Here is a 27,300-nt window from a genome sequence, read left to right on the forward strand (position 1 = left end):
GTAAAAAAGAAACTGTTTAGAAAGTGTGTAGTGTAGAGACAGATCTCGTACGTACACAAACACACCAGGACTTTTAGATCTGCTAATGCATTGTAAACCATACTGTTTTTCAATCCCACTTCATGGTTATGGGTCTGTGGGATTTATCAAACATTGCAGAAATGCGAGCAGCCGCGGTGGATCTCCGCATCATTTTTCCAACCCTTTAAATATCTGTAACGATAACTCCAACGCCGACATGCAAAGCTTCTTATTAGCCTCGGGATCTGTTTCAGTGGCACCGGTGGGGATCATGGGGTGAGACAGGGCCGTAAACAACCCGCGGTTACATCTGAGAATGTTCCTACTTCTGCTCCCATTAAAGCCGGGGAGTAAGATTTACTGAAGACGGGCAAATTGGAAACCTTCTTCGACACAACCCTCCACCGAGGCTCCTCTTCTCGCGCTGTCATTCGTGGGTTAAAGCTCATGACGGGTGTGTGCTGATTGATCTCGCCCCTGGGATAACACTTAGGAACGGCTTATCGAGACCACACATGCATAGGCGCTGATGGTTATATGTGTGCGTGCGTGTGAGTGGATTTAATCTGGATTCGTCCCAAGTCCACGGTGAAAAGGGCCAAGTCGGGGTCATGGGTTGAACAGCTCGGACAGCAGCAGGTGTATCGACTTTTAAATGTAAATCTTTGCCTCTGTCACAGTGGTTTTACTCCAGAGGAGGAAAAAAACAAAAAAACATGCTCAACAGTATGGAAAAGGCAACGACGTAGCCGCCTAAAACTCTCTGCTGAAATGGAAAGTGCAAGCAAGCGGTTAGTGGTGAGGGGAGGTGACAGCCAACTGTCTCTGGTGCTGAGCGCTGCACGATCATGTTGCTTTGCTTCACAGCTTGTGTGCGTTTCAGCCACGTGGAGATTTGTACTTGTGATATGCAAAGACAACAGTAGCAATGTCCTCTTTTTTTGGGGGGGGGGGGGGGGGGGGGGGGCACGAGCAATCCTCATGTTAACTTAATGCTCAGAGAAAGCAAGAAGGCTGTGACCATATCGGGCTTTGGCTTTAGGCAATCAAGAGCGATATGTATTTTCCTGACACAAACCCGACTGGACTCTGGTTACCACCCCCCCCTTTATGCCCCCCTTTTGTTGGCAGGGGTGAAAGGAAAACAGATGGTCATCAGATGACTGTCAGTCAATTAAGCAAGCGCCTTGACACGTGTGTCAAGAGGGCTTAACAAAATCCTCAGTATATCATTGGTGAAGGCAGATTACTAGAAGCTATAACTAATACATGTATAAGAGGAAAGTAGAGAACTAATCATTAAAGCACATTTGGCGGCTTCTCACTTGTTGTGGCTGACTGCAACATGTCAGCGTTATGCAGGATTCGTAATGGAAAATAGATGGGGGGGCCATGAAACACACCCTTTCCTGTTAAATATTCCGTCTCACCAGCAGTCCGCTGCTTCCCAAGCGCGTAAGCCACGTTTGTACAAAGACCCACGGGGGGGACATGTGGAATTGCCGGATTAATGGTGTATAATCCATCACATGCTCAACCAGAGTCAGCGGTGCGACACGGTGCAGCCCTCTTCCAGTGCGCGCCGCCTCACCGCCGTGTCCGTCTCTCGCCAGGAACGACACGGGAGTGTTCGTGTCCGACATCGTGAGGGGGGGTTTGGTGGACACAGACGGCCGCCTGATGCAGGGCGACCAGATCATGTCCGTCAACGGCGAGGACGTCCGGACCACCACTCAGGAGGCCGTGGCTGCACTACTCAAGGTAGTGAGCGACCCCCCCCCCCCCCCCCACCCTCCCCCCATCCAAACTGTGCTGGATAACGGCTCTCAAAAAACTGTGCCTTGTGTTGCAGTGCTCTGTGGGGCCAATAAACATGGATGTGGGGAGGTTTAAGGCGGGCCCCTTCCACTCAGAGAGACGGCTGTCTCAAAGCAGTCAGGTACTGTGTTTTCACGTGGGATTTTTTCGGGATAATTTGTTGTTTTTTTAAAACGAAACGAAGGAAGCAACGTAGCTGAATATCTGCGTTTCAGATGAGTGAAAGCGGCAGCCCCAAGGGGCCCTCTGTGTCATGCTCCGACTCTGGGAACCTTCCCGGTGACCATGACAAATTGAGTCGGAGTCCAGAGCGTAAGTATCCTCTTAAGTCCTATTCCTTCTCAGCGGCCATGGAAAGAAAAATAAACTGCGGGCGCGGCGTCGCAAACATTTCGCCTGTTTACGCTTTCTCACAGCTCCGGAGTACCAGGAAACCAGAACAGTGGAGTTCATCAAAGGTCCCAGCGATTCTCTGGGTGTCAGCATAGCGGGGGGCGTGGGAAGCCCCCTGGGGGACATCCCCATCTTTATCGCCATGATGAATCCCATCGGCCTGGCTGCTCAGACGCAGAAGCTCAAGGTGCGACATTTACGCCCTCCTCTCGGTGACCTTTGTTCGGCTTCCAGCGGAGCTCGCATGCCAGTCCGCTCTTGTGTGGGGTTCAACATGAATGTGAATTATGTACAGCGATCGCATCCCCACTCACTTTCCTCCTAGTTTGTGACTCCTAAAGGTCAAGGGCCCTTAGGAGTCAAATGGCAGAGAGGCTGACAATTGTGACTCTGTGTCACACAGGCCGCCGGAGGACAATAGCTATTGCTAACTCGGATAATAAATCTCCCACTCCTGCATTCAAACCACGACGCCTACAGAAGGGCTCATTGAAATGAATGGAGGGGAAATATTGAATAGTATATTCATGGTGCTTTCTCCTCCTCAGCCAGAATGAGAGATGAGAACGCCGCATAATGAAATTACTCAGCCGAACACTGGCTTTTGTATGGCATGGTGAATTGAATTTTCAAAAAAGTATTGGCCGCACCCGGTTATCGTGCAGAGTTATCGTTAGACCTTTGTGAAGAGCACCCGTTTTACGCTTCTCAAAAAAGCACCTCGCTGGTGATACTCGCATATGCATTCTTGATTTGGGGACCTGGGGGAACACTTGAGAGAGAGAGACACCTTTTGTTACATTTGAATTGTTGCAACCCAAACAGTGACGTGCTTACTTCACTGCTTAATGGCCCAAAGTGTTTTTTCTCTCATGTGTCCTTTTGTGTATTTTACTGAAATATCACTTTTCCAGATCGGGGACCGCATTGTCAGTATCTGTGGAACCTCTGCGGAAGGCATGACCCACTCGCAGGCGGTCACTCTGCTCAAGAACGCCACAGGCACAATACAGCTGCAGGTCTCCAATCACACACACACACACACACACCTCTCTGTTCTAATGAGATAATGTAATTCATCTATGTACAAGACTTGCGGCAGACTTTGAAGTTCCATAAAACTACCACCATATTGGCATTTGTGTTGCAAGTCTCCCGCACCATAAAACCGTGTGTCTGTGTGTGTCTGTGTGGTCTCTTGTGCACCTGCAGGTGGTAGCGGGCGGGGACACCACCGTGACGGGTCCCCCGCAGGAGCAGGCGGCTGCAGGTCTCACGCCCAGCTGCATCTTCCAGGATGACCTCGGGTATGAACTGTTTATTAGACATTTTAACGTGTCGGGACACCCGTTTCACCACGAAAATGTCATTCAAATGATTTGAAGCGAATGTAGTCAGGGTAGCCCCTATGTCTCTGTCTTTCCATCAGCCCACCTCAGTATAAGACCATCAATCTGGAAAGAGGACCAGACGGACTGGGTTTCAGCATAGTGGGAGGCTACGGCAGCCCCCATGGGGACCTGCCGATCTACGTTAAAACTGTTTTTGGAAAGGTACGCCTCACATTTCTTTCTTTATATATTGAGCAGGATTGAAGAAGCATTTGTGTGTGTGTGATTAAGCTTAAAAAGTCCCCCTGTGTGTACGTGCGCACGCTCAGGGTGCAGCAGCGGAGGACGGCCGCCTGAAGCGAGGAGACCAGATAATGGCCGTTAACGGGCAGACTCTGGAGGGCGTCACTCACGAAGAAGCCGTTGGCATCCTGAAGAGGACCAAAGGCACCGTCACTCTCACTGTGCTATCATAAACACACACATGTGCAATAACCCGCAAACACGCCTGTTCTTACACTTTTAATCCACACCCAATGTTCATCCACATCAATAGAGAGCGAAACTTTAATGGAGCGACACACCTCGCCGGTGTGACGTCATCACGTCTAGGTGGAGAAGAACTCAAACCGGCAACTGTTTCACCACTGGATTGCTCTGCTAAAATGACCAGATGTTCATCTGTGAAAATATGCACACTGAAATTCATTCATGAAGGAGCTTAATGTAGCTTTGAACACTGTGATCCACGTAAGATTTATGCACGTCTCATAATAAAATTGCTTTTATCACTGAAAGATCCAGCCCAAATAGTATGTAAAATACATACATACATTTAGAAATAGTTTGCCATACAGTGTTTTAACTAGTTGTATATATCTCAAACATGTGATGAATAGTATTCGAATTATAGCCCCGTTCAGTTACATTCCGTGGATCTGGATCCAAAGTATTCACTTGACAAAGGGGTATTTAGCGGTTCCCTTGCTTGTGAGATCATTATTTTACACAAGTGCAAAATCGGAATATTTCTAGGAGGAGGAGCAGATTCTTCAAGGTTTTGAAACAGTCAACTACTTACAAGGAGTCCCCTTACACTAAATTAAGAGCATGAAACGCCTGTGAAGTCATTAACAGATAATCAGAATCTAGCCAACGGCTGTATTAGCTGATAACAGCATTATTTGTCTTTTACATTGCACTGCTCACGCTCACTGATTTCATGAAAGGCTGATGCTGCTGCTGCTGTAACTGGTTGTAGAAAAATGGCCAATGGAGCGTTTTTATGAAGTGCTAATGGCTAGAAGTCTCATACCGTAAATATATACAGAAAGAGGTGAAATCCTTAAGAAGTCTGGGTTAAGTGCACATTTGACAAGATGAGGAATATGTATGACTTGCTCACTGAAATATCGTGCTGCTAAAGCCAATATACAAGGTATTATCTCAGTATTTTCAATTTTCGTTTGAAGTATTAATGCATTTTCCCTAGATGAAAGAGCAAATACAATAACCTGCTATCTAGGGAGTGGACATGTTTAATTTGTCAAATGACTATATAATGGACCTTACTGTATACCCTGTATACTGTATAAGTCATGTAGTGTGTAGTTCCTGAAGTCATTAGGCTTGTGTCGTGTGATCTAGTTTATCCGAAAGTTGGAAATGTGACAGTATTGAATTTGTTCACACTGAATTAAATAAAAGTGACCTTTGGATTAAGTCATCTGTTCCACTTTGTCTTCGTGTGTTTTTTCACCCAAACACAATTTAAAAAACAGAAAGCAAGCTTGTTTAATATCGGCCGATACTAAAATGAAACACAGGGCAACTTCCCAAGAGCATCAGCTCCAACTGCTAGTTGCTAAATACTTAGAGGATACATCACATGGATTTATTTCCCATCCAGGAGACAGAACCAGCTGGTCGCATTCGAATGAAAGGCAAACGGTTTGAAGAAAAGCTAAAACTCGTCAGAGTTGAATGCATGTGATGCACAAGATTCATAGATATGGAATAATATGGCCATGTGCGACAGCACGTGGACTTGCTTGAATGGACTTTCTGTTCTCACTTGAGACTTCAATAAAGCTGGATAGCGAGAGAGAGAGATCTATTCAAACATGGCACCCCATCTGACTACACTGACAGGCACAGCCGCTCCCCAGCCGCCATGTCTGGTGGTTTTGGTCCTCTGTGACTGGGGTTTTTTCGGGTTTCAGTGGGCTGTACAAGTCTAAAGTCCATCCGCTCGACTGTTCGGTGACTCCTTCACCCCCCTGACCCCCCCCCCCCCCCCCCAGCAGTTGAGCCTCGACACAGTGGCCGGCAGCTGCCGCTGTCTAAACCGCGAGCCCGGCTGCTGCCACCGTGCAACCCGGCAGCTGAGCTCTCCACAGGCACCTGTTGTTTTGTTTTAATGGTCCCCTGTGGGGTTCAGAGGTTAGCACGCCCCCCCCCCCCCCTCCCTCCCCACCCCGGGTTCAGCAGACGCTTGTTGGTTTTACACACGAGACATGTCCACACAGGCCTTTCAGATGTGGGATCGGGTGTTACCGCCGCGTCACGCTTGGCTCGAATGTGGGCTCAGGGTGTAAAGATCCGCGTCAGGCGGCGCCAAAGCTAAAGACTGCATTATCGAGGTGTCAATCAGGCCTCTATCAACATTTTCATGGGATCTTACCATGAAGAAGACTTCTTTGTTGTTCTCACGAGCAAGCTGTAACAAAGACACTTTCATTCAGTTTTTTATGTCCGGCTCGGTGCCCCCCCCCCCCCCCTCTCCCCCCCTCTTCCCCCCTGCTACTAAAGCGTCTCACCCCACAGCTTTAGATGCAGTGAGATAAGTTTGTCGCTGCCCATTCAAACATTTCGCCGCTTGGACTCATAGTGATTCATGCTGGCTCCACACTGGCTATGAAGAGGTTAAGCAGGCAGAAACCTAGTGGATGAATGGGCCATGATGACTCAGCAAACACGCCAAGAGGGATGCCATCACAACAGCTAAAAGGAGTTTTGAATGAGTCCCCGGAGTGACAAGAATGGACCTGACAGAAAGATTCTGTCGCGTTATGACGGACTACATTTCTAAAAATCCTGGCAGCACGGGCCTAAGGAGGGCAACGTCTGTCAGCCGGTCAGCTGAAATATCTCGCTCACTACTGGACGTACCAAGAGCAACAGCGCGTAAAAAAGGTCACTGGCGTCCCACTGAAACTGCGAACACTGCAGACAGTCTACCTGCTGAACATCTTTGGGTTTTTGCCAGCAGTCTTGTACCTTCAGTCTCGCAGAGGAACCTGGACAGGTGACACGCTGAGGAGAGCGAGTGCTTCCTTTGTAATTGTTTGTGTAACTAAGGATAGGACACATCCACATGTGTCACAAAGAGCACACGCCAGTTTGAGCGCACACACGCTTGGCTGGACAACATCATTCATCTCCCGACGCTACCCGATCCGGCTCAGACGTCAAGGAAAACATAATTAGAAATTAGACACAGTGACCTCCAGGGCCAGGAGATCACTTTTCAAAGGCCTGCCCTCAACAATGACGCCAACTTGCATGGACAAACCAGCAGGCGTGATTCAATTTCCACTGCGGCAGTGGTGTAAAATTGCTGCTTGATGTACAGACAAGACAAGACAACACTTTCCCTTCACCAGTATTAGAAGAAAAGCAAACTGAGGCAAACTTTTGACCCCTCTGCTCCGTGAATCGGTTTCCTCCAGTTTATAATTATTAGCTGTCAAAAAAGATTAGCGCATCAGAGACGCACACAGTCCTCTGCATTGTTTGAGTCGGCGTGCACTACTGGCTCCTTAACAATCCCTCCTCCAAATACAGTGGTGTGACTGCCTGACTAATTGGGTGGAGATTGTGTCGACGAGAGAATCTATCCACAGGTTACAAACATGTCAGCCTTTTTTCCCTCCGAGAGAAGACTTATGACTTAACTTTATTGGAGTAGGATTAATGATTCGTTTATCAACCACAGACAAGGGGAGATGAGTCCAAACAATAAGAGGCAGATAAGTCTTACAACTCAAACTACGAATGAATATCATTGCCAGGAGAATGAAAAGGGGGCCTTTGCATGACAAATGTGATCCAGCCCTGCAGGATTTTCATTTGTTTGCTCGAGTTTTACATATCTCACTCCTGTGTCTGGTCTCCAGAGAAAAAAAAGAAAATGCCACAGAATCCTCCCAACATTTAGTCTTTCTGTTCGCACGGTCCAGCTACAAACAAACAAACACCTCCCGTTTGGCTACATAAACCTGAAATTATGCTCAAACCAGCAGGATTTAAATTGCTCACAGGGGCAGCGACAGCTCGGCACGCACTCCTGTTGAAATATAGCCGGGAGTGAACCAAAGGTGACATCATGCCAGATCGGATTTCCTCCTCACCTTTGGCGTGTTTGCACACAGCTGGGTGTGAGGGCTGAGGCTGGTGTTTGCACAGAACACAGAACACATGTTCAATGAGGGAACATCAAACAGTGACGCATGTTTAGCCCCTTAAAACTGCCGTTATTACATGTCGGCAAACACCCACAAGTCTACTCAGCTCAGACTCTCGACAACATGGCACACGAGACGGTTTTAAATGACCCGTCTGTAAACCGCACTCTGTCTCTGATAACAGGGAAGCCGCTTTGCCATGAGGCCACCGCTTGGCCTTAAACACACTTTTGAGAGTCTTCTCTTTGTATGTTTGCATTTCTGCTACAGCTTCAAAATGACATCACCGGGGGGGTGCAGGCCCGATAAGGCAGATCAGATTGTGTAATCATCCTTTTATGTGCTGTGTGTGTAGTAATGCGGTGACGTAACCCCCTTTCGAAATGATCGCGGAACCGAGGGGTGAAGAATCCCCTTTGTTCGCCCGTGAGAGCCTGAGCTACATGTGAAACCAGCTATCGCATGGACAGAAAGCCGTTAAATACAAAGGACGCCGTGAGATCCGATGATGAATGCAAAGTACTGTTACCTCATCCTAATACGGATAACTAATTTAACTGAACATTCCTGTCCGTTTTGCGCTTATTTGATTGGCCACAGTCAAGGGTACAGGTGGACCACTTCATAGTCAAGGGATCACTTCAGTCATTCGGAGACGATGATGTCGTTACCAGATCCTTCCAATAGCTATAACAAAAATCGGAAGGCCTCATTCTCTGAGGAGCATGAACCAACAAGCTGCGAGCCATCCCACTAGAGGCTGAAAAACACAGTACTGTAACTGTAGGAAAAAGGTCTGTTAAACCCACCACAATGTGCTTGTTCCACATGTGTTAATGGTCTGTGTTATTGACCGCAAGCCCGTGTTGGTGTAAAAAAACAAAAGGCATCTTATTGATTTTAGGGCTGGATGGAAAAATGAGCAAGCGCTGAAAGGCCATTTGCGCCTCCGGCCCTCGGTGTTATTCGAGCCCATTTTCTCTCTGCGCTCGGCAAACCAGCCCGCGCCATTAAATTGAAGTGTCAAATTAGATGACGTGCCATAAAAAGACGTGTCGTAAAATTGGTACTTGTTCAGGCCTCGACGTGAATGTCTAACTTTTGATTCATGCTAAGCTCTTTTATTTTTATACTGAGGGTAGCATTTTTAGAGCCTGTTATCCATCCCACATTCGCGAGGCTTCGACCCTTATTTAAGACTTGTCGACGATTGCTGTGCATTTTAATGTGCGGTGTTGGAGATGTACTTCAACTGCAGCTGTAAAATGCCATATTCAAACTTGCCGTCCCGGAGAGATTAAGGCCGGCTTTGATCCGGCATCTCACCAAGTCACTACTTGCATCACATAACCATTATCTCACCTCAACCTAGTGTTGTTGCACTGTAATAAAGACTTGATGAAGTCATAAAACTCCACCTGTGCAGAGTTAGATGGCAACATTTTCATTGGAGGCCTCAAGTAATTTTCTTCCCCATAATGTAACCTGTTTAGCATAGCGCTCCAGTAATGGTTTGAAGATGCCAAACACATACTGGTGAGTTGCAGTGTTAGGATTTTGAGGAAACTCCTGCAAGGTTGCATTCTCATACCGAGCAATAAATCGCAAAAGACGCCGTGTACCAAACCGTCACGTTCCCGCAGGGGAAGACATTTGAATCAAGTGGTGACATTTCATTTAAAAGAGCATTTGTTACGCAGCACAATGGAGGTCCACCTGGTTTTCCTTTATATCTTGCTATCTATCTATGCTGGGTGTCAGCACTCCAGCGGCCCTTGCTTGATTCATGAGGACTCCCGGGTGCCTCTGAAAGAGACCACGACATGCTGAACGCAGACCTCACAGCTGCTTTGAAACCTGGACCAGGTGATCCGGTCCATGTCACTCGGTCCTGTTTGAGTGTTGCTTTTCCAAGACATCCCAGAGGCCGCCTAGTACTTCCTGAGTGGACTCCAACCTTTAAAAGAACAGTCACTGTGTCCTTTAGTCATCGTAAAATCGGGGGCGCAGAGGGAACACAAACCGGTTTCTCCTGCCCGCTCTTTAGTCTGAAGTAGTCAGCTGACATTACGCTCAATGCAGATTTAAGGAAAAACTTTCCGTCTAACTTGCATTGACATGCTACTCGCGAGGAGCCAGAGTGATTCATGCGCTCTTGATATGCAACTACGTTCAATTACATTCCTACGGGCCAGTAAAACCACAGAGGCGTAACCGTGCATCATAGTTTCTGACAATGAAATCAGATTAACTTTGCTTAATTGCTACTTTGCTTGGAGGATTCATTTAACGCCTTCCACGACAAACACAGACATCGGGCCCGACACAGTGCTGTTGTTTTGAAAGCGATGAGGTGGGCACATTTCCGCTTGTCGATAGGCACAGAAGCTGAGGTCGAAGAGTCATTTTTCCCTAGGGAGGTTCCTCACCGGTAATCTTTAAGTCGGCCCCCGTGATATGTGCTTATCATGCCAGCTTCAATGACAGCCTCATTAGCTCCTTTAGGATAAGAAACACTAGACTTTCCTTTACGTAAATGTGAATTGACGCGCAATTTGTCATCCACGAAAACCACCAATATGCTTATTTATGCAGTTATTGTCACACAGACAAAAAGGAAGACAGGAACAATCCTAACGTTTCATATGTATTCATTTTTTCCCAACTCCTGATGAATCCTGTCAGATCTTTCTGTGACGTTTTCAATTGAAGGAAAAGTGGCTGTGAATAAACTTCAAAAGGTCATTCTTGGACTTGTCAGTCGCAGCCAACAGACATGGCTGCAGGGCCTCGCTGACTTACTTGATGTCATTAGAGGACACTTGCGCATGACTTGACAGGTTCCACTTCACCAAGGACATGGACGCACTTCTGGAGGAGATACACCCTGTTGGCTGTTGCATTGTCATGGACGTGGTTTCATTTTCTACCCTTTGAAGAAACCGTGCACCGATTTCAACTGAACGCATCGTGTTCTGAGGGAGAAGGAAACTAGATGAATGAGAGAAGATCGCTTCAGTTTCAAACCATTTGACTCTAATCCAATTAGCATTCGAAACCTGCCTTTTATTCAGCCGCTCTGAGTGTTGAGTTATGAATTCATTCAGTCGCTAACTAAATGTGAGAAATGTTTGGTGCTCCTTTAGTAAAAAAAACCAAATCATCCAGAAAACTTGAATACAAACATCTCCTTTGCTTAAAAAGGTAGCAATCTGGAGATGGAACGTCAGCCTCCCCAAAGAAAAACAAGTTACTGTTCTCTCTCTTGTGGAATCGATGCTATGCTGAATTTCTTTTCCAAGATCCATGAATCATTTAAAACTAAATATTCCATTTCAATTTGATGCAATGACAGATTGGAGCTTCAGCATGCAGGCGTTCTGTCTTGAGCCGTGGTGACCGACCTCTAAGGCAGAATATTAGGATTTCGACCTGCCTAACAGCAGCTGCCCCAACCGGGACCCTTGTAGTGTCACTCTCCTCCTCTTTCAACGCGTCCACGGCGTCATCTGCCGTCACAGTTAAATGAAGCACAGAACACGAAGCACAAGCAAACCCAATACACGAATGACAAAAAGATACCATACTGTGTTGTCATCTGCAGGATCTCTATAACACCGACAGCAATCACACAACGTTTTCCCTTTGGGACTGAAGGCATCCGGTTTCAAAAGGCCAAGAAAACAACCAGGCGCTCTCACCACCATTATTGGTCTTCATTTGTCTCAAGCACGACATCCTCACCTGTGTGGTCGCAGCACTCAGAGAAGCTGTGCGCGTGTGTGTGTGTGTGTGTGTGTGTGTGCGTGCGTGTGTGTGTGTGTGTATCGAGCCATCTGACTACATGAGCAGACAGGCCTCCAGTGAGTGCTGCCCGGTGATTTAAATAATGATCTGTGCAGGGAGAACCATTAAATACTGCCTGCAGTCGTACACTGCGCTTTAACACTGAGGCCCCCTTGACTCCCGCGGCGCGCTGTTGACCCCCCCGCATCTAGGAACTTTCACAAACAGGAAAACAGCCGCATCATAACTAACAGCTATACCACAGTATACTACAGTAGAGAGAACAATGCCAGTGTATTACACGGCCGTGGCCTCCCCCCCCCCTGACAGCGGGGGCCTATCAGTAACAGCCTGCTAAGAGGCTTTACACCCCCCCCCCTCCCCCAGCACAAAGAGCTGTCTGTTGGGCCAAGGGGGCGTCCCAGGAGTCAGCAGAGACAGGTGGCTGCCCCCACAGGGTGTGTACGTGGGGGCTGGGAAGCCGAATGCTGGGGTAATCAGAGACAAGTCAAGACAAAAGCGCGGCGTTATTTCAGCGTGTGGGTTTCCTGGCGGGTGAATGTCTGGGTTAAATGTTTGCTGGAAAGCAACACCGTAACTGCAGCAAAGGAAGATGAACACGTTTTTGTTTTTTTTCATCCCGAGTGTCTACAACTTCAGCCTGGACACAATATAAATGGTTCAGTTCTTTCTGAATGATTTTGATGGAGGACAAAATCGATTACAAGGAAAACCCGTGTGTGTTGTGGCTGTTGTCCGTTAGAAAGATAGAATAGAAAGATAAGACGAAGCCGTACCAAATCTAATGTGATATTACAATGATCTCGGCGTTAATTGGGTGCTTGTTTTTGTCTGTATGCTGAAGGACCTCTTGCAGTCCCTCACGTTGCATTTTTGATCCTGCCATTAATTGACAGCTGATTCCTCACTCGCTGCTCTTAGTTTGCTCACTTTCATCGACTTGATCGGCTAACTGTTGAACACTTTCAGCTGCTGCTCTGTCTTTTTATTCAACCCTGTGTTTACTGTGTATTGTCAAAGAAGATAGTTCACTCAAACAATACAGCGGCGGCTGTTAAAGGCACACCTGGTGGAGATTTACACAGTTCTTTGTGTTCGTAAAGGAGATGACAAGTGGGGATTTGTTTAAGGGATTAAAAAATAAATGAGCATGTTTGATGGTTGGTTTTGACGTAGGGCGCTTTACGAGGAAACCACAGCAGATTTTACTCCTAATCCCTGCAAACTTTTAGAAGGTCCTTAACCTCTGAAAAGGTCCTAGGTCCTGTTATACCAATGCTGCAATGTGGAGGAGGTTTTTTTTCCGTCTCACAGTTTGAGGTTTGAACTTGATCAATGGTACCAGGTGGAAAAAGTGTATTTGACCTTGGGTCAAGGCCAGAACTTGGTGGTTGATCCCAACTTGTGCCACACGTTTCCACATTAGGGATACAAGGACCGACGAGGACAGCCTGGTCAGCGGGGAACCAAACCGGGTTCGTTGAAAGGCGCCTCACGGTGATCAGATAGAAACACTTAGAAGACGGAGAACCAGCAGTAGGACACTGAACGACCAATAGAAACCACAGACGGGTGAAATGTGAATGTGTCTCGATAACCTACCGAAGGATCGAATAGTGCCTGTGCTTAAAACTGGAACTATTCAATTTATATTTGATTACCAACCAATTTAAGTTTTTCTTTTTTCAAGGATATTACAAAACACATTTCCAAGCCGGACATCAGACAACAGTCTAGTATGGTGCCACGAAATGACCATGGGAGTGTGTTCTCTCTGGAGGGACATTTGTGGGGAAGTGCGCTGTTTGTTCTTTCCCAAGAGGATCACATCTCTTTCCCAGGAAGGATGACAGTTTATGAGGGGGTGCGGACGGACAGAACGATTGGGGAAAGTGGAATCCCACAGTGACAAGAGAGCTGGGATTCCCTTGTGTACAGTAGTGAAGACAGAGGAGCAAATTCATAGAACGAATGGCCGGAAAATAACAGACAGAAGGCAAGACTTGAAGGGCAAAGGGGGGAAATAAATCCTTGTGAGTCTCGAGGAATAACAACAATACTTTGGAGTAAACACGACATACATGCTCTTTGACAGTTTTCTTTCTCTTAACTCCAGTCGTTCCCTTCAGATTGTGTGTCCCTCTCGGATTGAAAAAGGACAAATGCAAATATGTACCAGTTAGGATTACAAAATAACATCCTGAAAAACAGCTGGCGGAAGAACTTAAATATGAGCTACTTTCTAGCAGATCAACATCAAGTGTTTTTGGACCACTGTGGTTTCAAACAACCGTTATGCTTCACTGTTGACCCCAAGCTGCCAGCTTCCCAACGATGGAGGAGCCTGAGCTATGCTCCCTTAACCATCACAGTGTCATCTTGTTGCTAGGAAACACATGAAAAGACGTTTGACCTTTCAGGCTTCATGTTGCCTGTTTGCCATGTTGCTAGGTGGGTTTCTCATGCCCATGCTAGCAAAACCTCAAAACTTTGGATTGCATGTGATGTTAAATACAGACAAACCACATCTGTACGCCTGAAAGCAGCCATGATATGTGCATTTCGTCTTCAGAACTCGAAGCAAAAGTTCAGAAGCTGTGGCCTGGTCAGTGGCTTCTGTAGACGTCCCTTTGATTCCGAATATAGACTTAGAAAGGCTTCCTGGCCCGGACAGAAAGAGAAGGGAGTGAAAAGAGGGGGGGGATCAAATGGGATAGAGGTTTGTTTTGTTGTCTCCTCTCTATCCGTTGAAGGTTCATGGCTGATGTATTCTGCTGTTTAAGCTCACCCGGGCTGTGGAAAAAAAGGCGCCCGATGCGAAGGGAGCCATCGCACGCGGCCGCGGAGCGAGACCGATTCTAAACAGAGAACCAGCGGATCAGGGCGGCTCGTATGTATTGTCAAAGCTACTTTTACAGTTGGAGCTACTGTACGACTGCTCATTATTTATCCTCAGTCCAAATATTCAGTGTGCTGTCCTTTACTTCCCTCGTTCAGCTAATGCAAAATGCCATATCGCAAAACTGTTGACTGTAAGTAGAGCGAAGGTTAAAATCACTGATCTCGGGCATCAAGGCGACACTCGGTGACTAACGATGACTAATTGGTCGGACAAACCCTAGTTTCCAGCATAAATGGGAACCTACGATAATAGCTGGCAAACATGTTGAGATTGGAGGTGGTCCTTTCGCAGAACTGGTTCCCCCAGTTTGAGCTTTCCAAAGAAAATAACTTCAGAACCAGTCACTCATTTACTCTCACTGTGCAGCACGGGAGAATTAATTGTATGAACAGCTAATTAGTTATCATGAATTAATAGTTTCGTTCTACAAAGCCAAGGAGACTGTTTTGTCCTTTCTTTTAGCATTGTGTTGTTTAAACGAATATCCTGCCGTTCATTCTGTCGGGCATACCATGAATTCTGCAAAAAAGGGTTATGTCAAATTGTGGCACTGGAATATAAACAAAACAAAGTTTATTACCGAATTCTCAAGGAAAAACTCCCCCAAAAAGAAGTCTCATGGGGGGATTTGCACTCTTATTAGCTAGAACCACATCTGATAAATAAACTCTGTTTATACTCATTAAAAATAACCTCACAAGTTATGAATGGAATGTCGCCTGACCAGTTCGCGTGAGCGAGATGTTTCTCGGGCCGGCCTTCTGTGTAATGTTTACAGAAGCTTCCAACGGGGGCTCTTTCTAAATCTCAGCCCAGGCGGCCATTGTCAGCGTGTAATATTATCTCCGACGTGCGGTGCGTCACCTCCTCGGCGTTTGTTGATCGGTGGCTCCCAGGGGCAACCAGAGTTTAACAAGCCACCCGAGAAGTGGCTCCCAGATCCAGCGCTTGGCAGAAGGCCAGCCGGGGACTTCGGTCAAGTCGCTTTATTTTCTCCAGAAGGGATGTTTTCCCCCGACGTGAGCGGTGGACACACATGACTTGTGTGTAATAATCCAATCAAAAAGAAAAAAAAGGTATATGCTCGGGTTTTAAGCCAAAACTGTCATCGCGTCGGCAGTGCGGAGAATCCTGTGTGAGACGCACAACATTGGGGCCAACCTTGACATTCATGGAGTGTTTTTCCTCGACGAAACAAGATATTCATGCCATGGGGACAGGCCTTATTAAGTTTTCCACGGCTTCGTGAATCTCCAGACGCGGAGCTTCCTTGTGTCTGGGAATGTAATAACGCCGACGTGGCCGGTCTAACGTGCCACATCCATCGCGAGCATTAGCATGTCTTCCTAGCGCGCAGGGCCTCCTTCGTAGGTCCACCTTGTCATGCACGAGACGTGCGCTCTCTTTAATACAACGCCGATGTTTGGAGCTGGAACACCCAACAGCACTTTAAAACCTGTCCAGACGCCCAGAGAAAGGAAAGCTCATGAAAGCACAATCGAGTAATCAAGTGGATGTTGGATGTTTACTTCCTACCTGCGGCTTCCTGCTGCAGGTGGGCGCCTGTGTCTCCATCTCTTTTCACCCCCTTGCGCCCCCCCCCCACCACCCAGAATCAACCCCTGTAACGCATATCCTGTAACCTCATTTGGTAGCATGGTGACAGTTTCCCAGATACCAGCCAGTATTGGTTTCCCTTCATCTTGTGGCCGAGACCCAAACCCCAGCGTCTAATTTCTTAATGGATCCCTGCTGGAAGCCGCCGTCCCGACTGTGCGCCCGTGTAATTATTTGTGCTCAAGCAAAGGAACTGGGAGAACTGGGCTGCCTAACTCAGGGCCCTTCGGCCGATTTCCCTGTTGTTTGCTTTGCACAGGACCTCGGTGTCATTCACCCGCAGAAACCCGCAACCCCAGTGGCTGACAGAAGAATTTGGTTGATTGACTGAGTAATTTACTTGAACGATAAGGTGGGGTTTATCTCAAGTGTAATCAGTTTGAGCTGGGAATTCGCAAGAAAGGGTTAAATTTCTGAAATCCTGTCTTCACTAGGCAGTGTCAAACGCCCCCCCCAGAAAAGCCAACTTGTGAGGACAGAGCAAGGCCCAAAAGGAAACGTCTGTGTAAGTGTAGCGTACCATGTAGCTCGGAGGAATTTTGACTCAGAGCCGAAACTTGCACAACCTGTTCTGTGTCCAATTATTTTAATGCCACAAGTTCGCCTGCCCCCCCCCACATCCCCCACACACATACACACTTCCGAGGAATATTAACTCAAGTGTCATGACACAGGTACAGTAGTTAATATTCCATTTAGCAGTTTAGGACAGTTTTTTAATAGAATTGCTGACAGGGAGGTCATGCTGCCGCTCAGTGCGGTTTGCTGAGACTGGGAGCTTAAGGCTGCCAAAGCCTCTGGGAGCTGGAGATAAGGGAAAAACCAAATAAAGCTGCTTTGCACTTCGGTGTGAGACAAAGTTACAAGTGCGCTTAAGGTGCCCGGATAAAGTGATTATATCTGTCTGGAACTAACTAACTAACACTAAGTGTCCTTTGTGTGCAATCTGGTTACTTTGTGCGTCACATGTCATGCAGTGCGAGTGCGACGCATTCAGAAGACATCCGCGCTCCCATCAATGCCAGTTTGAAATGAGAGCGTTTCCAGCGCCAAGTCAGAACCCGGTCTGAGGAAACAAAGTGCTGCGCCCCCACGGCCAAAGAGACCCAACTTCTCATCTTCCTTATAATGACTTTCCCTCTGTAGTCTAACCCCGTCTGGAACTCCAATAATCACATGAAAGATAAGAAGCTAGACAGATGGATAAAAAAATAAAATTAGAATTCAGCAAACCATCGTATCATCTGCAGGGCAGGAAATTCAATTGTCTCCTTTTGGATGGGGGTTATTTTTTTATATTAACTTCAGCCAAAGTGTGGCTTTCCTCAGAGTTTTAGTAACATGATCCCTCATATATTATGACACATGGCATGTAATTCTGAATATCATCCTAAATGGCATTTCTCCCTGCTCGCAGCGTGGGAAGTTTTCAGGGTAAAGCCACCATTGGCCAGAATTAGAATCATCCTCCTGGTTTGGGGTTAGAAAAAAAAAAAGTGACAGAATGACAAAGTGAACTATAAGGGTAATTTACCATGCCACATTACACTCAATCCCATTCCATTAAGAGACTATTCTTAATTTAATTAACAAGGAAAAAGCAACACAATGTTTACGTCATGTCTCATTAAGGTTCCCTAATGGGGTCGGTGAACTTCATTCCAGAAAAATTGAAACAAGTTAGTGCATCAGGGTTTTCTTTCGTTGCATTTAAGACTTACAGTGTGAGTGAGAGAAAAAAAAAATCACATTATTATACCATTTCCACAACAAAAATGAACAGCAACCAAAACAACATAAGATAACAAAACTGCAGGCAGTGTAAAATACAAATAACAAATCAGCATGACTCTTAAAGCTAAAACAACAAACCTGTTTTGGGGACTTAAAAATGTGCCCACAGAGCAAACCCACGCGTGTCCCACATGTGGCATCCCATTGGGCATTAACAGGGGTTTGCCTCGGCCCTGAATGATCGCAAAGACATTCAAATTGCTTTGGTTTTCAGTCCAGCACCTGGGCTACTAATCTCTTGAGTGTACATGTACGTTCAAACTATTTATCAACAGGCCGTGTTTGAGTTAAGGAACTTACATCAGTCAAAACATCGCAGTAAAAAATAAAATAATTAAAAGCTTTGTCATTAACAGTAGGCGGAGCTCAGAATTTGGCATGGAATCAAATTGCACTTGCGTTAACACTTAAACGTACCACCTTAAATAGTTAAAGACACTTGAATCACTCCGCATGAGAGATGCAATTCCCCAAGTGGCTCCTAAATCCTAATCTACTCCTTCACTTCGATCAGATTGTTGGCGTTGACCCGACACAGAGCTCACGTTGACATTTTTCACAGATAAAGACGTCGTGATAATCAGCTTATGCTGCTACTCCTATTCCCGCCCCTGTCTGCCAAGCGCTTCCCCCATCTGTGAAAATAAACTGCTGAGGTATCGGATAATAATAAGAGCCCTTTTTAAAAATAATTTGACCTGCATGATAACATATTAAGACTTAAAGAACTTAAGATGTTGGGACATGAAGTGGCAACTGTTTGAGGAGGTGTGTCCAAACCACACCGTGATGATGCTGGTGTTTACGGCGTCAAAGCGAAGGACACATTGTTAAATCTTTCTTCACATCATATCTCAGTAGTCTCAGTGGCCTCCCTATCCAAAGCAGTAGTATTCATCCGATTCGGCCCGCAGTTTCAGCGGCGATTTGCCCAACTCGTCCCCGACCGTCTTATCGGCGAAGCGGTCGAGGTCTGTGGGTGACGGGTCGTCCGAGAGGTCCTCCTCCAGAGTGTCCAAGTAGCTGCCCACGGACACGCTGTCCAGCCCGTCGCTGTTGCCGCCGTTCAGGCTGTTGAAGCTGCCCCGCAGCGACGTGCCGTCCTGGCTGTCCGACAGGCTGTACGAGCTGCCCGACAGGCTGCTCTCCTGGCTGGCCACGCCCCCTTTCTCTTCGATCATCCAACGGATGGACTCGATGCCCTCGTTGATGCACATTAGCTGCTGCATCAGCTTCACGTCGATGGCTCGTAGATGGGCCTGCGGGATGGAGAGCAGCACCCGGGGGTCAGGTCATAGAGGGTGTGTACAGTGCTCAGATCAAAATGATTTACATTTCTACAGCTTGAGAACAACTAGGCTCCGAATGCGGATGAAGATCATCTGACATAAAGCTCTGGCTCATCTACTTAATGAGCCCTCGTTTCCTCGACAATTGTTGCCATTCTCATACCCTCATATGGGCCGAACACTATGTGCTATTATGTTTAGACTATCGGGCTTTGTTGTGATCGGCGAGACTTAAGTATGTGGCTCCGGAAAAAAGGACACCGTAAAAGATCCAGGAAACCAGCTTTCCTCTAGGATTCGGAGAGATATGCCTACTTTACACAGTATGGCCATTGATTTAAACCCTGCCATGACAAACCGTGCCATTGACCGGGGGGGGGGGGGGGGGGGGTTGGAGGACAGCATATGGGGTCAATCAAAGGGATTCCTGTGTGAGTAACAGTGGGTCAGAATGAAAATACACACACACACTTTGGAGACGAGCAGATGAAGTCCAAGCAGTGATCTCGTGTTAATAAGAAGGCACCAGCGCGTCGCGGCCCACAGGACCAGTTTGGGAAACACAATCAGCGCTGAATCCTTTTGTTCCCGTTGGATAGTAATTCGCTTAATCCATCATATGAAACTAACACGAGCTGAACCATAACCTTTTTCTTCACGGCACATAGTTCATCTGCTTCAGTGGGTCGGCCCCTCGAGTAGCGTCCAATGTGGCTACACACACTGTGTGTGTGTGTCTCCCAGATGTGTGGACACCAAAACAGAGCAGCCGAATTATATTAGAGATGAAATTGTACTGAAAAGCATGCGACAGTGTTGTAGGTCACAATTGTGTCTCTGCCTCATGAATGACAGCCCACCGACACAAACTCTCCGGAGGAGGGGGGGGGGGGGGGGGGGGGGGGGGGGGTGGAGGGGGAGGGGGGGTGGTGCCAGTGTGCTCATTCAACTTGGCCATCTGTTAAGGAATCCTAATACCTTCCATGACCTAACCAAAACTTAAAATGAGGGGAGGTGGGGGGTATTTCCTGAGTTGAGGGGGGTTAATGAACAATTGGCTCTGCGGACGTCGGTGCGCGTGTGTGAATGCCGCTTTAACGTTATGGAGAAACATGCGCCCATCGGTTGAACTTTGCATCTAACAACCATTTGAGTACTGTATTTACATCCGGCATGGGCATTTGCTTTTGGCTCAGGCGGACAAAAAATGAAAAGCATTAGGAGGTATAGAGAGAGAGCATGACTTAACCCGACATTAAACCATGCATAATTAGCTGGTTTAATTATACAGTCAGGATTTATTTCCTGTTGCGTTTGAGGACAAAAACAAGACTCGGGACGACTGTTATTTAACTAATCAGGTTGTAATTATAAGTAAAGTTACTGACAACTTGATTGCACAGGACAGAAAACCAAAAGCAGCTCACCATTTCTTGTTTTAGGAACAACATTTTGCCCTCCAGTCTCTTCAGGTCCGCGGTGTCAGCGTACGCTTTGCGGGTCCCTGAATGCGGCGCGCCGGACTGGTCGGGATGCTTTCCCGCAGCAAGAGAACGAACCAGGCTCTCCGGGACCTTAAGACCCAATTTGGTCTCTATATCCTTCAAATCTGGCAAGGCGCTGTTGTTATCCTCTTCCATTGCAGACGCTCAGAGAAGCCCCACTGGGGAGCGTCGAGGGGGGGGGGACTGAAGCGCGCGCCGCGCTAAAAGTTGCACGACATCCGAGGAAGAGTTGTTTCAAAAAAGTCGTAACGAGCGCTTTGGGTCTCCGCGGTTTTACTTCTAGAAGGCGAACGGCGTGAAATGAGCGGACGGTGACGCCTCGCGCTGACTCTCCCGTCGACCCGCCGGTGCGCCGGCGGACCGCCCCATGCGAGCGGCGGACCAATGGGGAGTTAAGTTTAACGACAACGTGCTCCCTGTTGGCTCCTCCCACAGCAGCGCATCCTCCGAAACCTGACACCGGACAGGTGGAGCGACACCGGGCACGAGGTGAAAAAAAGGCTTTAAAGGCCTAAGGTGTTGAAATGTAGGAGTCCATCCGGAAGGGAAATGGCTAGACTTGTTCTCAAGCCTCAATCCTACAGGGCGAGCACTTTAACTTTAACGTGTTACTGTAAAAAGCTTCCAGGTGGGTGATCAATGCAGGTAAATTAGGTAAAAAGCATGCATGTAAAGCAAGTGAGATCCCACGAACGACGATGCGTTCTTGAATATGTTGTTTCTGCAGCGTCCATCAATGTTAAATGTCAATCTCCGAGAAAGGCGGACACGACTGTGTGGAATTACAATTAAATCATTTGCCATTCACATAGATCCAAACACATTGCGGCAAAAGTATGAACGTCAAAAACACCAATGGCCGTGCGGCATTGATTTGATAAAATAAAGACAGAAGGTGCGTATGGTTTGAGCATACGATTCAGAAAAACCATTGGATTAGAACTTTATAGACATTTTTCTTTCAAATGTTACATTTGACCTGGTAATTTTGATCAATTTATCTTAACACATCTTTTAAAATACGATCCTTCCTCACCTCAAATTATATCTTTTACCAACAACACGAAGAGTTTTAGAAATTGAACTCTTGCACCCCTTTGTGGGCGTTATGCCTCCCTTAGCCTACTAGTGTTTTAGAAGCATTTCTCCTTCACTTATTAAATGGTCTACAAATATGGTGGAACTTGTACCCCTCTATGTTTTAATTTATTTGTTTCACTGTATTCCTTAATAATGTGTTAAAAAACAGTCAGAATCAACCTTCTTTACACTTTATCCACTTATTAAAATCGGAACTACAGGAGGCAGCATTGCTGATCCTGACAGCACAAGTTCAGCACCACCTGCTGTCATAACACCAACATTTCAGTTGGCCACGGTCTCTTTTATTTGACAACATATTCCAATTTTCCCAACCCTGAATCTTTGCAAAACTATACTGTCAATCAGAACTGCACACATCTAACATTTTCAATGACAAATGCATCTTCAATGAGTGCCGCACATCTGTTCTATCTGTAACGAAAAATGCAACACCACCATATTAGCTACATGCACATGAGCAAAGTCAACATTTTACCGCTGTGTCATTAAAAAAAATCTACACATGCTCTGGAGTGACGACACCTCTGTGCTTCAACAAACCGCAACGCTGTGTCACTTGAAAAGTAAAGAGGATGGAGAGGCTCATGTTCAAATGGCGCACTTAGACCACGGATTGGCTCTTGGCGTCGTCGTAGCGCTGGTAGTGGTCCCCGAGCAGAGGCTGGTGGCCCTCCATCTTGTGCGACCTGGCACGCACGGCACACGTGGTGCCGGCGAAAACGACGGCGACGAGCATGAGGGCGGCGACTATCGCTACGGTGATGATCTCCGTCAATGTTAGAGCTTGACCTGGAGAGACAGAAGAGGGTGATTATTATCTTGGTCGTCTGGATTCATTTAAAAAGCAATATCGAAGGCACACCCACAGGAAATGGGGCGAGTAATAGAAATCACCCAGATGGGATACCTGGCCATTCAGCTTCATAGGAGTAACCCAGATTTTCCGGGGCAGTCACAAACATCTCGGCATTAGTCACTGGTGGCCAGAAAGGCACCATGTTGTAGCCTCTGTTGTGACCAATGGGGGCGTTTTCTTGAGGATAGAGAGTGGAATCTGTCGAGAAATACTAAAAGTTAGCAGATTAGATGCCCAAGCTATGTGTAAAAGCAGTGCAATGAGCAGGTTTTATAAAGTGGAAGTGTTAAAAAAAAGGAACCTGGACTGTGTCTTCTCAACCACTCGTCAAATATAGCGTCAGTGTAAGTGTGCAGCAGGACGAAGATGGGGTCATTGGGAGAGAGGTGAGTCTGTCCTCCCGTCCCATTCAGGAAGAGGTGAGCCAGATTATGGAGGCTCCTCACAACAGGGTCGTAGTTCCCCTTGGGGGCGCTGTAGCCTGCCGAAAAAACACGAGAACTCACGGAAATGCATAGAAAATTTACTGTATGTCATTGTAAAAAATGACAAAGAGAAAAGACAGTTTGACGCAGCGTTTGCAGTCGCTCACCTTCGATTGTGTTTCGGAAGCTTTCGGAGGAGGTGGAGTAATAGGGCGGTGTGTCAAAAGTGTTGACCTGCAGACAGTCTGCCACATCCTGGGGCTCTGGGAGACGCTGGACCATCGGCCTGTTGACGTTCCCTGCCGGGTTCCTTCTGATGGGAGACGTCTCAGAGCCTGGGAGAAGACACAGACCAGAGGTACACTGCAGCCATTTCTCTGCACGGTCACCTCAAACAAAGGCCACTTTAACAACAGCATATATGAGCATTTGCCACCTGGGGCGGGAGGGGGAAACAACAAGTCTTACTGTTGCAGATGGTTCCCAGTGTGTCGTAGTCCTCTACGCTCTCGCATATGACCCTCCACTGGGCGAAGAGGGAGTTGCTGCTGAGGGAATTCATGTCAAAGCTGCTCCTGGCTCCCATTAGGTCGTCCGTGCAGATGTCACAGGTGCTCCCACCGATAGCAAAGTTCCAGTAGGGCAGCGCGAACGAGGGGTCTTGCAGCATGTCCTGGTTGTTCACAGAACACGTAGCACGGCCTTGTTAGTTGGTGAATTTGAGGCTTCTTTTGATCATGTTGTTGGCAATGTGTATCCAGCGAACGTGACAATGAATGTTTAGTGTCACATTTTGTCATGGACTCAACGCACAGGAAACGCCTGGTTTCACCTTCACCAACACTAAAGGCTGTTGATGACAGCGTCTGTTTACAATGCACAAATTCATCTGAATATTGCTTCTGTTGAAAAGCCTTTTTGATGACATTTTTTGGTTCTTTGATAATTTAACAAGAAGTATACAATATGTTGAAACAATGAAAAGTAGCATGCAACTACTGGGGAAGCAAAGCAATAAGATGATGGATTAAGAAACTAAAGAAAAGTTTCTGGATAGAAAATATTTCCGTTGGCGGATGAAATTGCTTTTCCACAACCTTTTTGCAAATAAGTCTTGATTTTAGTTAAATAAAAGGCAAATATGATGAACAAAAAACAGGTGCATTTAGTCATTAAGTCGTCCCCATCACTCCGATCGTCACCCTCTCCACCGTCTCGTACCTGCATGTCGCGCTCGAGCTGCAACAGGTGGAACCGGTGCCATGTGACGAAACCGGGCCCCTCGTGGGAGAAGTCCACCCCCCCGAAACTGGCCTGCCCGGCACCCAGGAACGTCTTGCTGACCGAGAAGTAGTGTGTCCACACGAAGTAATTGTAGATGGTGACGTTCTCGAACTGCACGGTGTTCCCGTCGGGCCCGAAGATCTCCGTGTAGCGCCGCGTGGCGATCACCAGGTCGGGGTGCACGGTGCGCTTGGCCTGGTCCAGCGCGCTGATGAACGCCCGCTTCTCATCCGCGCTGAGCTGCATCACGTTTCTTCTTACTGGGGGATTATGGAGGAGGGAAAGTGGATTAACGCAGCTGGTCATGCGTTAATTGGGGATTTTTTTTTGCGAGTGGGGAAAAAAGTAGAGAAATGCGTGTAAGACGCAGTTCCGAGCGTTTCCTTTTTTTTTTTTCAATCAAATGCCCTTTTCTAATTTTCAGCGCCCTAGCTGTTTCAAATACGTTCAGCTTGTTTCATAGCACAATAATGGGAATTCATTACGGTAAAATAAACCTCCCTTGCCTTGTAAAATGGCCAAATTGGCAATAAATTAGTCAAAAACAGTTCATTTTTCTCTGTACATAAGTGCCACTGAGCAATAATACATAATCCCACCAGCTTTCTATTTGCTAGATATGCTCTCCCGTAATTTATAAAACGATATTTGCGCACTCACCGACAGGAACGCGCAGGTCGCAGTTGGCCCCCGTCCAGCCGTGCCTGCAGCGACCGCAGTTATAGCCGCTGAAGTTGCCGTTGCACTGGCAGGTGCGGTTGAAGTAACGCACCGGCCACCGTTCGCGGTCGTCGCGTCCGTCGTGCGGGTACTGCGGACCGTGGGGGCGCGCGTCCGCCGCCACGGACACGCATTGGCCGCGGCCCGCGCTCAAGCCGCACGGGTCGCCGGGGAGCCCAGAGGGCGCCGGGCAGCACTGTCCAGACCGCAGTCCCTCGGGTGTCACGCACTCTCTGGGGAACTGAGCGCTCACGAGCACCGCGCCCACCAGCACCAAACAACAGCAGCGCCACATTTCCCCCCCAGCCCGCCCAAAAAACACAAACTGTGGTCAGACTTTACGCAGACTTTACGCACGGCCGATTCCGTTTCACTTAAGTGCAAGTATGCTCTTTGACCAACGTTATCCCAAATGAATCTGAATCACTTGCAACACAACATTCATCAAACGTCCCCTGCAACGCGCCCAGGCCTGTGCTTCCACTCACCCCAAACCAGTGAAATGTGAACCTTAAATACCAGATTAGCGCATGACCAGATTTCCCCCCGCGTGATGCCATCACACAGCAGCATATTTCCTCCTGGGCATGGGGTGAGAGAAGGTAGTCTGGCCCCTGATGAAAAACTCACTGGACCTCTAAGGTTTCCTAAATGTTGCCGAAATTGGCGGGAGTTTAGTTTGTAAATTGTGTCATATAAAGACAAAAAGTATGATTAATTAACATATATGAACTTTAATATCTGTGCCTCATTTTGAGCGGGCCTTGGTGACTCCCATATGGAAAGGGATGTGTTATGAAATAGCCTAGTAGCCTAGACACAACACTTCTTTATAATCAATTTTCATTTAAAGCCTAAACTAAAAGTTTCTCCACAATTGAACACCAAATAGACAAACCAATAAAATAGCCATAAATGGGTCACTTTGAATGTCGTGATTGTGCTTTCCTCCAGGGCAATAAGATACCCTAATCTAATCTTGAAAAGTTTCAGAGGTTCATGTGTTTGGGCGGGTGATTACAACTTATGTCATACTGACTTTAGAAGTCCTTTCTTTCTCTCCAACACCTCCTCTCCTCCACCTCAGGGCTGCTTGTGCTGCCATGAGCATGTGAGACGTGCAGCCATGAGGCCATTTACTCCACAAAGCCACCTTGTAGAAATGTGCAACAATGAAAAGATGTTACGTGAATCTTATTTAAAATAAAGCTTTTAAATACATATTTTTTCCTGTTGGGAATATATATAATTATATAATAATATTATATAATAATAGTTGTCAAAGCAGCCACATTTTTAAATGAAACATTCCCAAATGTTTATGAGGCACACCGATTTTTTTCTTCCATTAAGTTAGAAGATTTCATGTCAAGAAATGGGTCATTTTTGATGCAGCAGAGTCAGACACATGCTGACTTTTAGTCCCTAGTATTTGATAAACTCCAGCAATGGATCCTCCAATCTCTGCGATGCAAATCCATACCACGATGGACGAGAGAGTAGTAGAGTTGGCTGCCACAAGGCATCCATGTTTAGTGTTTAGGCCCTTCAGCGTGAGACATGTGAGAGTTATCAAAACGACAACTTGAAGGTAAATTTGATCACCTCTGACAGGAACCAGCAATTATGATAACTCCATCATGACATGATTGCATCATTAGACCCTTCATGCCTGACCAACTCTACTCATCAAATTCCAAACTATGTTGTCCATTCTTCACCTTTAAAACAATCCTGAGAAGTGACATCATCGGTGTTATTTTTCCCACGATAGGCTGCTATTGTTGACAAAACCTTAAGCCAACAGCAGCGAGTCGTTTATCCGGGGCAAGATCAGCGAGGCCTTTTTCTTTTTCAAACTCCAAACTCTCACACTCATCCCATCCTTCACACCAGGTCGCAGAGAGGACACCGCGCAGTTTGAACACTTCAAAACCAGACTTTTTTTGGTAACAAGTGAGGCGGCCG

The 27,300-nt window shown here is 46.9% G+C and overlaps 3 protein-coding genes across 34 annotated transcripts in view; 1 reads left to right on the forward strand and 2 right to left on the reverse strand.

Annotated features, from left to right (window-relative positions):
* The window catches only part of mpdz (multiple PDZ domain crumbs cell polarity complex component), a 44,753-nt gene extending 39,458 nt beyond the window's left edge, over nucleotides 1-5,295 (forward strand). For all 32 annotated transcript variants that reach the window (XM_078106262.1, XM_078106273.1, XM_078106285.1 and 29 more), the window contains 8 exons: nucleotides 1,635-1,782; nucleotides 1,874-1,960; nucleotides 2,055-2,151; nucleotides 2,256-2,419; nucleotides 3,147-3,245; nucleotides 3,439-3,539; nucleotides 3,662-3,785; nucleotides 3,893-5,295. In XM_078106262.1, the coding sequence (XP_077962388.1) occupies nucleotides 1,635-1,782; nucleotides 1,874-1,960; nucleotides 2,055-2,151; nucleotides 2,256-2,419; nucleotides 3,147-3,245; nucleotides 3,439-3,539; nucleotides 3,662-3,785; nucleotides 3,893-4,039 (967 nt within the window). In that variant the 3' untranslated portion in view covers nucleotides 4,040-5,295. The remainder of the gene's footprint in view (nucleotides 1-1,634; nucleotides 1,783-1,873; nucleotides 1,961-2,054; nucleotides 2,152-2,255; nucleotides 2,420-3,146; nucleotides 3,246-3,438; nucleotides 3,540-3,661; nucleotides 3,786-3,892) is intronic.
* Nucleotides 5,296-17,918: 12,623 nt separating this feature from the next.
* Nucleotides 17,919-21,318, reverse strand: lurap1l (leucine rich adaptor protein 1 like). Its single transcript, XM_040180434.2, has 2 exons — nucleotides 20,866-21,318; nucleotides 17,919-19,408 (listed from the first exon to the last, which is right to left on the reverse strand). Exons 1-2 carry the CDS (start codon nucleotides 21,076-21,078, stop codon nucleotides 19,025-19,027), a joined length of 597 nt encoding a protein of 198 aa, XP_040036368.2. The 5' UTR covers nucleotides 21,079-21,318; the 3' UTR covers nucleotides 17,919-19,024.
* Nucleotides 21,319-21,869: 551 nt separating this feature from the next.
* On the reverse strand, nucleotides 21,870-26,146 carry tyrp1a (tyrosinase-related protein 1a). The gene is made up of 7 exons (XM_040180433.2): nucleotides 25,273-26,146; nucleotides 24,550-24,872; nucleotides 23,797-24,001; nucleotides 23,496-23,663; nucleotides 23,205-23,384; nucleotides 22,955-23,101; nucleotides 21,870-22,836 (listed from the first exon to the last, which is right to left on the reverse strand). The coding sequence occupies exons 1-7, from the start codon at nucleotides 25,625-25,627 to the stop codon at nucleotides 22,649-22,651; spliced, it is 1,566 nt and encodes a 521-aa protein (XP_040036367.1). The 5' UTR covers nucleotides 25,628-26,146; the 3' UTR covers nucleotides 21,870-22,648.
* Between the last annotated feature and the right edge of the window lie 1,154 nt (nucleotides 26,147-27,300).

Source organism: Gasterosteus aculeatus, chromosome 7 (assembly GCF_964276395.1).
Source record: "Gasterosteus aculeatus chromosome 7, fGasAcu3.hap1.1, whole genome shotgun sequence".
NCBI classification, from domain to species: Eukaryota; Metazoa; Chordata; class Actinopteri; order Perciformes; family Gasterosteidae; genus Gasterosteus; species Gasterosteus aculeatus.